This window comes from Nestor notabilis, unplaced genomic scaffold (assembly GCF_000696875.1).
Source record: "Nestor notabilis isolate BGI_N333 unplaced genomic scaffold, ASM69687v1 scaffold26219, whole genome shotgun sequence".
Taxonomy (NCBI): Eukaryota; Metazoa; Chordata; class Aves; order Psittaciformes; family Psittacidae; genus Nestor; species Nestor notabilis.
This window is the reverse complement of record NW_009943699.1, coordinates 21,588-31,079: the sequence shown is the minus strand read 5'-3', so window position 1 is coordinate 31,079 and position 9,492 is coordinate 21,588. Positions and strand designations below refer to the sequence as shown.

The following is a 9,492-nucleotide window of genomic DNA, read 5'->3' as shown; positions in this document are numbered from 1 at the left end:
GTACCGGGTGGGGGCTGCGGTGTCCTCCACGAGCGGCCGCTTTGGGAGGGTTTGGTACGCGGAACCCTCCGGTGCCCTGACGCGATCCAGCTCTCCTGTTCGCAGGTCGCTGAGCAGCTGCTGTACGAGCACTGGAAGAGGAACAACGCGGAGCTCCGGGAGGTGATGTTGGTTTCTTTCTAGTCCTCTGCTGCCTTGGAGTTATTAAACCAGTTTTTAACTTGGGAGTCATCATATGGCCCCAAGAGCCCAGTAGATCCTGGAGGTGATCCCAGGAGAGCCGCTGGCACTAATGGTGATGCTGCATCCGTTGTCTTCCCAGGTGGAGTCGGAGCTGCACAAGAAGCACGTGAGAGAGTCAGCTACAGCAAAAATCCAAGGTAGGCTGGGGGAAAAGAGCCCCGGTGTTACTGGTCATGAAGGCAGGCTCCTGAAATGGTGAGCATGTGGAGGTGTGACACCACGTGCATTCTGACCCCGCTGGCACACGGTTTGCCTCCCTGTACAGACACAGCTCGGCTGTAGAAGGGACAGGACTTGGCTGCTTGTTCATTTTCTCACACCAGTCTTGAACCAAGTCATGACTGAGGTCGCCATGCTCATCCCCTTAGCGATGGGGAGCTCTGTGTTGCAGGATGACAGGAGTTGCTGTCAGGAAGGATGCTTTCATGAGGAGCTATTGTTCCTATCTATTGAGTACACACCATCCATCTCCTAGGAAATTCAGTGCTGAGAATCTGCTGAGAGATCTGTTGCAGGATTCAGTGTGATGTTCCTCTTACCAGCAGTGAGCCAGGGCAAAGCTGCAAGAGCTCTGCAGTTAAATGTGCACATGGTAGATCTGGGAATACAGTGATTTTGATGTGAAGGAATCTTAAAGTCCTTCAAATGCATATTTCAGTGTTAACTATAACACTAATCTAGCTTGTAGTAGGAAATCTGACCACCCATGCTTGGCGTCAGACCCATGCACAGGAAGCGTACAGACCATTTCCAGCCAGCAGAGTTTTGCTTTGTCTCTGTGCTCATTCCTGGCATTTTCCCAATACGAGTCACTTGCAGGAGTTCCTGAGCCAGAGGCTGTTTCTTTACTTTAGCCTAACCTTAAATGCCATGTTTTCTTTTGGCTTGGAAAGCAAGAAGCAACTGAGCTCAAAGAGAAAAAGCGTTACGAAAACGAGTACGAAACCGCGCGAAGGGAAGCGCTGGAAAGAATGAGACAGGAGGAAGAGAAGCGGCGGCGGGAGGAGAAGCAGCAAGCGGAGATGCTGCTGCAACAAATAGAAGAACTGAAGTTACAGGAGAGAGAGGTAATCCTTAATTCCTCCTCATGTGAGCCACAAGTGAAACGAACATGGAATAGTTCCTGCAGTGAGGATTTTGACTGCTGCAGAGGAGCAGGATGGGGTACAAACTCGGTGTGAACACTCTCTCTGGGCTGTCCTAGCTCTCTGATGTACTTTTTCTTGGTGTTTCCTTTCTCCTTTTAGGCAACAAAGCTGAAAAAAGAACAGGAGAATTTATTGAAGCAGCAGTGGGAGCTGGAGAGCTTGGAAGAAGGAAGGAAACAAATGGAAGAGCACAGGAAGAAGAGAGAGCTTGGGTAAGAAGAAAGAGCAAATGCATTGGTGCTGTTACTGCTTTCTGTTCACATTAGCAGTAGCAGGTAGCTCTGTTGCCTGTAAGTTATATCAGCACAGATGCACCTTTCTGAGCGCTGGCGTGTAACACATCAGGCTTTAGAGTCAGATTGAATGGTCTTTGTTTTCCTCTTGCAGTCGCTTTTTGAGGCATCAGTGCAATGCCCAGTTGCAGAGACGAGCTCAGCAGATACAAGAGGAGCTGGTAAGAGAAAGGACCTCTTGACTTACACTTTATAGATCCTGTGTGCTGAAAAACTCATTCTTTGTGTTCCATTCATGTGTCTGCCTCTGACGCCCACAGGTAATTATTAGGAAGCTCCTTCCAGCTTGTGAGCAGGGCTGGAGGAAAAGGATCACAGGGAAGCCAGCAGACTGGGTGTCGTGCTGAGTACACCTTCAACAGCAGTAGCTGTAGACAGCAGCCCTGCACACAGGCTGGAAACCTGCTGCATAGTTGTTAATCCTGTGGTTTTTCCTCAAGGAGATAGACAGGCAAATCTTATCAGCCCTTCTTGAGAAAGAAGATGAGGAGCAGCGCCGCCAGTCCGCGCGGCGGGAACGGGCTGTGGCAGATGCTGCCTGGATGAAACGTGTCATTGAGGAGCAGCTCCAGTTAGAAAAGGAGAGGGAAGCAGAGCTGCAGACTATTTTCAGGTGAGTCTGCCCACCTCTGAATGTCACCTGAAGAGACCCTGTGCAGAGTGGCACACCAGTGCAGAGACATCTCTGCTGACAGGATAGCATGTGCTGCCATCACGTTTCAGTTGAAGGTTTTGTTGTGAAGACTTGTAAGATCTTCAGCTGTAACTGCCCCAGCTTTGCCAGTAATGCCCTCAACTACCTGTCCCCAGCTTGAAGTGACACCCCTGTTAAGAGGCAGCCTTCCTCCCAAAGGCCTTCTGTGCCCAGGGCAGACCTGGGTGTCCAGGAAGTCCTGCTGCAGGCCAGTATGTCCTGCAGTGTGACGCTCCTGTTGTTTAGTGACAGCAAGGTCAGCATAGTTCTCTGCAACAGGCACAGCCAGGGTAGACACAGCAGCTCCGGGGAACAGATGTGCTTCTCTAAAGCATAGGGTAGCTCATGGAACAGATAGATAGTTTTTCCTTAGGTAGTAACCTCAGAGATAATTCTTCCTCTCTCTTGTAGAGAAGAAGCTAGAAAGATGTGGGAGAAGAGGGAAGAAGAATGGGAAAGAGAGAAGGCAGCCAGAGATCGCCTGATGAATGAGGTGAGGACCTTTTTTGACGAGTTCTCTCCTGGTTCCAGCTATAACCCTCCACCAAAGGTGGGTCACAGCCTTCACTACCCAGGGCAGTTTTCCTCTGGGTAAGTCAGGCAAAATACTTGTCTGACTCATTTTCTCAGAACTGTTTAACCATCTGCCCTGAGATTTCCCCAGTTCTGCCTCTATGGCTGCCTCCTCTTTGACTGACCTCCCTTAATGCGCTCGTTCCACAAAGGTCCTTGCAGGCAGGCAGCGCCAGATCCAGGAGAAGATGGAGTTAAACAGGCGAGCCCAAGAAGAGTCTATAAAGTATCGAGAGCAGCTGATTAAAGAACTTGAAGAGGCAAAAGAGCTGACCCGGCGAGAGAAGGCGCAGGAGGAGGAACTGAAGACAGCACGCAGGCAGGAGCTGGAGGCGCAGGTACCGCGTGCTCCCCAGAAACACTCTGGTTGCTGAAGGTGCCCATTCTGTGTCCAGCATCACTGTAACCACCCTGTTTTCTTTGTGCCCAGCTGACAGAACGGCGCCTGCAAGAGCAGGAGGAGCAGCAGTGCCAGAGAGAGGAGGAAGAGGAGGAGAGATCAGCCCGGCAGCGCTGCGAGGAGCTGGTGCAGCAGGAGGCCAAGCGCATGGTGGAGCAGGGCTATCGCCCCAGGGTAGGTAGCAGAGCTGTGGGGCAGCCTGTGCGCATGGGTCTGCCCTGACACACGGGTGATGGCCTCACACAGACACAATCCTCATTGCCTCTTATCTGCCTCTTAGTCATCACACAGCACCAGGGCAGAACCCTGGGCCTGTTCCTTCCCCGGTACTATTTCTAGCACTAGTCTCCCTCCTTGTGTACAGACTGTTAACTCTGGAGCCCATCAAGTAGTTACTGTGTTTGTTTTGACCCCATTAGCTCTACAGTTACCCCAAAGCAGCGTGGACTTGAGGATTCTCAGGTTTATGCCTGAGGAACAGGCACTAAATGTGGCTGCAGACTACAGAAAGAAAACTTGGAAGAATCAAGGAACTCCTGGAACTGTGGTGGCTTTGGAATAGCCTACAGTGACACTGAGACTGAACTCGGTGGATTGCTGAAACTATTTAGCTGAGGCCCTGCTGAAGAGCAAATTTCTACTGGCTTTGAGAAGGTGGAGGTGTGAGCACCCTTGGAGGTGCTTCAGGAGCTGTGATGATGGATTTCAGTAGGTGCTGTGCTGGGGCAACAGAGCAAATAATCAGGCCCTTTGGATCTGAAGAGTGGAAGGATCCATCCTTTCCCCAGGCTGGGAACTGCCAATCACTGCGTTTGGAGTCGGTTCATAATGTGTGCTGCAGCTGTAATCCTAAACACATTCCTCTCCAGAAGGCACCAAAGACTCCAGTAAATGTTGGTTTTCACTTGTCTCACAAAAAATGAATAACTTCAACCTGAACAAACTGTTTGTGTCTTTACATGAGGCAACTCCTGCAGCAACAGGAGGAGGTTTTAGTTGAATATTTTACTTCATTCCTTGCTTTTATCATTGGTGACTGTGCTTGAGATTGGTCCTTCAGCTGGTGTGGCCTGGTCAGGTCCTGCCCAGTGCATGAGGAGCTGTTAGAGGGCCCTGCCAGAGACAGGCATCATCACAGCACTGCAGGAGACACCTTTTCCAAGGTCTTGTTACAGAGCCAGCAGTTGCGTAACCCCAAATAATTCTGCACACTAAAGGCTTTTAACGTTTTATAGTAATACTGTAAACAAAAGATTAAGTCAAAATATTGTACAGACAGAATGACACTGATAAATACAAGTTTTGGAAAAAAGGCAAATAAATTTTTTACTTTCCTATGCAGCATTTTGTAAAGAAAGAGCAGAGTTTGTTTAGAGGGGAAAAAGGGGAGATCTAGTCATAAAAGACACAACCACCTTTTGTTATTTGGGGTGTTGTAAGTCCGAGGCCTAGTGCTGTGTGACCATAACCAACCTGGAACAAAGGTTTGTTTGGAGGCAGGGAAGTGGCCAGAAATGGGGTTTAGGTGACAGAAGAGGAAATCGATTCCGGGTTGACCATGATTTTATAGCTAAAGGTAGAGCTAAATGCTTGGGTTTATAAAATCTGGAGCTGGTGCCGTAAGAACAAGGGCTTGCAGCTCTCAGAGTGTCTGGTTTGGTACAGAGACAAGTTTTAAACAGCTGATAGATGACAACATAACTCAGTGTTTCCTTGGTCTGGAAATGAGGCAGGATACGCTTAAGAGAAGCACACAGCATTGTCCTGAGAGGCTTCTGGACCCACCTCCTGCCTGGCAATGGTGCCAAGTTAATGAAAAGCTCCTACAAGATTATCCCTGTATTTTATTGCCAGTAACATCATTCTGAAGTAGGTTTTACAAGTGTCTTTTGTCCAACAGTGTTATGGCACTGAGTGTTCAGATAAAATCCAAACACACTCGAGAAGGAACCAACCTCTGAACTTGAGTTTGTGGCAGTTTCTCACTGGAAGGCCTGGAGGGGTGTGTGGTTTGGGCAGACCCTGTGCTGCAGCCTGGCTGTGGAACAGCGTTTCTGACCCAAAGGGGTCTGTGAAAGCTCTGAACATTCACAGCTCCCCAGCCCCGCTGCCACCTCAGCTCCTTGGCAGTGACAACACAGCAGAGGGAAAATCAGTGATGTTTCCCCCCATCCATGGAATTTAGACTCCCCCAAAAACTCTTAATTGTTGAAATTCTGGACTGACACATTTTTGGAAGCTTTGTGAACTGTTATGAATGAAAACCCCCAAAACACACAGTGACATTTGTGACCCTGTTGCCTTTCTGACACGCAGCCCACCCAGGTCACTCCATATCTAGCTCCTAAAATACTAAAAGATTTGCATAAAACTTACTGGATAGAAGAGCTCTTTTCACATTTGGCTATGTTGAGGTACAGAGGTTCTGTGCTATGGCAGATAGAGCTGCTTTGCACTGGCACTCTTCTAACTTCCTTTCTTTTTCAGTGAGTACAGAGATCTTTAGTGAAATTGCATCTTGAGTCACTGAGAGATGCTGCTGCCAACCAGAGGGTGCTTGAAGCTGACAGTAAAATTCTGTAGGAAACTGAAGAATCAATTATTAAATCAGAAACAAAGGATAATATTTAACCACTAATGCCCTAAAGTAACATCAAACATATATATTAATGGCATAGTGACAACTAAAAGAAAGAACTACTAAGTTTCAAATTCCTTCCAAAAAACAGATAAAGTGACAAAGACCTCGTATAGTTACACGTCATAAGCTTGGATGCCCACAACTACTCCTTGTTTTAGCAGACTAAGAACGTATTATTGCACAACAGTTGATATGGGAACAGATACTACTCGGCTCATACTCCTCTGTCGGGATGGCAGCCGGTTACAGTCCTGGAGCCTTCAGAGCCTCTTTTGCTGCAGGGTTCTCGGTCAGCACCATCAGGACATGTGCAGCTCCAGGACGGAGAGCCCCAGGGGCAGGATGTGGCCCGCTGGTGCATGTGGTGACTCCAGTGGGAGTGTTGCAAAGTGCTATCTGAAAGCAGAACGTGGCCCCCAAGGAAACATCTAGCGAGAGCTTGAGACGACGCTGGTATGCGGTATTGGCTCGACAGCTATTTGCAACATGCTATTACCTGTAACTAAACTGGCAACACAGGCACAAAATAAGGCAGTGGGTTAAATTAATCATAAAATTGTTAGAAAACATGCAAAAATAATACTGAGGGTTTCTTAAAGTAAGTTTCTTGCCCCTTTAGTTCTTCCTCATAAAAATCCAAACAGTTCCACACCTATGTTTGCAATCCAACCTTTACAAAACAGGACTGAAGAGCCAAATGTGACTCAGTTGTTGTTCTCTTTGGTTGTGATGGTGACCAGCTGCTTGGCTGCCTTGGCGATGTCGTAGGCGCACTGGATGACCTGCTGCGTGACCAGCTGGATGTCGGTGCCGGGGCACGTCTCCACGGGAAGAGTCTTTTTGCACTCGGATTGGAGTCTGTAGGCACTAGATGTCAGCAGGCGCAAAGAAGTCCTGACCAGCTCAGATTTGGGTTTCTGGGAAAGGAAAGTAGAAGTTGAACTACACAGAACAACAAAATCCTTTCAGGACTGCTTTAATTAGATGCAAGTGGCTCACAAGTGATCTGTGACGTGGGACACGTGCTGCTTTCCGCACAGGCTCCACTGCACTGCAGGAGATGCTACAAGCTGTCGCTGCAGCAGAGACGTGGAATAGGGGTGGATGAAAAAAGTTCCTGGAATTTCTCCTCTCTCATCTCAGGGGTATTTCAAACTGCTGCCAGGCAGCACACAGGGAATACTGCTTCATGCGCTCATTTAGGAAGTTACTCAGTCTAGTGCCTGTTTACTGCTACCCAGCCCACTTCCTGGCTGACATCGGGGCACAGTGTGTACAGGACACCCAGCTCAGCAGTGTTAGATTTGCCCTGCAGCTTTAGAGGCAGATAAGACTTTACAAAACTTAAGTCATGGAGATTTCACTCCCTCAATTTGCTGTGAATCACAGAATTAATGCTGGATGGTACTCACTTTTGGGAACAAGGCTGCCATTTCTGTTACTGCCACATGTATCCTCTCAGAGCATGGTATATAGCTGCAAAAAGATGTGCTGTATTATTCATAATGTAAAGACTCCCCTTTCTCCTCAATCCCACTGCTCAGTGACTATTACTCAAAAAACTGCGTAACAAAATATATATTCTAATATATATTCTACAAGTATCACTGCAGGCTGCACTGAGGGCGATGGAAGCAGCTAGTGCAGCACGCAGCATGGTGAGTCCTGGTGTCTCCTCAGCATTGCCCTGCACGCTGCAGCACACACTTGTATAGAGCACCACAGCGTCAGAGAAAAGCAAGAACTTAGCCAGTGCTGTGGAATTATTTCTTAAGTTTTCATTATTCTTTGATCAAAGTTTCTTTGAAGGAAGGACTGTCCCCAGCCATTATACCAAATGTTCTCAGACAAGGTCTCAATTTGTTTGCAACTGTGGAAACGTGCCCATGAATATTAACAGCACACTAATGCATCAGATGGTTTCCAAACCTCCCCCTGCCCAACCATCCACATCATACAGAAAACTGCTCAGCGCCTTCTGTTCAGCACATGCACAAGGATGTTCCATTGTGAGGTGTGGGAGAGCACGGCCAAGCAAACCCATCCATGTCAGCCAGGCACAAAGTGAAGTAAGACTCTGCAGCTTGAAAACTTTTAAACATAATCTGGTAACACAGACGTTTGGGGGGGGGAAAGCAACTTTTTTTCCTCAGTGCAGATGATCAAAAGTGGATAAAAAACCCCAAACCACTCTGTATGTGGGATCTGAGTGAGTTTAACTTGCTGCCACCTCAGCAAAATCCCTATTGGTTTCTTTTGAAAGAGCTCTTCCTCCATAAGGCAAGAGACTGCAAAACTAAAGAACCAGAAGTTTTTAAACTGCTAAAGATTCAAGCAGCTGAAAATATCCAGTAATCTGGGAAGAAAAGTTAAAAACCCCAAAGATGTTACAATTTATTTTAGTTTCAGAGTTGAATTTTGACCAAACTCTTGAACATAATTTGACAGCTGAAGGTTGGTGTGTACAGAGCTGTCTTGGCTACACCTCTGAAGCAATGGGATTTTCCTGCTCTTCCTTTTCCAAGTCAAAACAGAAGCCTTAAACCCCCCACTTTTTACTCAAAAACTGTATTCAAAACCCATCAGTTCTGAGCCCCTCTGAGCCATCTGTTCAATATGGATCTTCCATCTTCACCACAAGCTGCTGTGAAGCACTGTGTCAGCGTGGCCTGTCAGAAGTCCCATTTCAAAAGACTTGTTCTATACTTCAAAGACTCAATTTTAGCATTAAGCTTGTTAACGTGATTCACTCTCAAGCAAAACCATCTCAAAAAATCCCAAAGTAACAGCACTCCAGAAAAACATTCCGCGTCTGTAGATTATGGTAATTATTGCCCTTTCAAGCAAAGAAACCCCCAAACCAGCACCCCCAGTCATTATTTATGCTCCATATTATTTATTAACTCCATATTATTTATTAACTCCAAGGATGCCAAAACAGGTCACTTGCAAATGCACTGAGAAAGCAGCAACACACCGGGGTCATTTTGGCAATGCAGGAAAACTGCTCAAAAGGAGTACTTCCATATGTCCCAAATCAGGAGTTCTTCCAAATAAACTAAAAGCAGGGAGAAGTCTTCCACGTTCACTGGAATTCCCCTTCTGCTCTTGAGTTACCAATCAGTTTGCTCCCTGCAAGCACTGCCCAGCACTGTACCTCATATAGAAGCCACTTTAGTGATTAAACCCTTTGCTAAGGAGGCAGAGAAAGCCCCAGTCACAACATGCATGGAAAAGACCGAGATTAATGACAGGCATTTCATAGGATGTTCTCCAGCTCAGCTGCAGAGCTGGTGGTATGTCTGAGGAATGGCTTTATATAGTCTAAACGCTCCCTGTAAGCTCAGGAAATAAGCTGACATGTTTATGGAGTTTACACGCATTTGGAGATGTCCAACAGGCCCTTGTCCAAAGCCCCTCTCCAGGCCCTGGAGCTGCTCTAAGGTGTCCCCTTCAGGAGCCTTCTCTTCTCCAGCTGCCCCAGCCCAGCTCTCTCAGCC

The 9,492-nt window shown here is 47.4% G+C and overlaps 2 protein-coding genes across 2 annotated transcripts in view; one reads left to right on the top strand and one right to left on the bottom strand.

Annotated features, from left to right (window-relative positions):
• Positions 1-105: 105 nt before the first annotated feature.
• Positions 106-3,803, top strand: TCHP (trichoplein, keratin filament binding; the record flags this gene model as incomplete). The annotated part of the gene is made up of 11 exons (XM_010022060.1): positions 106-162; positions 323-380; positions 567-577; positions 1,137-1,310; positions 1,491-1,603; positions 1,779-1,845; positions 2,125-2,297; positions 2,790-2,871; positions 3,104-3,289; positions 3,382-3,525; positions 3,771-3,803. Coding segments are annotated over 11 exons (1,098 nt in total), but the record flags the coding sequence as incomplete, so codon positions are not given.
• A 2,082-nt stretch (positions 3,804-5,885) lies between these two features.
• GIT2 (G protein-coupled receptor kinase interacting ArfGAP 2) overlaps positions 5,886-9,492 on the bottom strand; it is a gene marked incomplete at its 5' end in the record, with an annotated part of 23,688 nt that continues 20,081 nt past the window's right edge. The window contains 2 exons of the mRNA XM_010022059.1: positions 5,886-6,909; positions 7,405-7,468. Of these exons, the coding sequence (XP_010020361.1) occupies positions 6,697-6,909; positions 7,405-7,468 (277 nt within the window). The remainder of the gene's footprint in view (positions 6,910-7,404; positions 7,469-9,492) is intronic.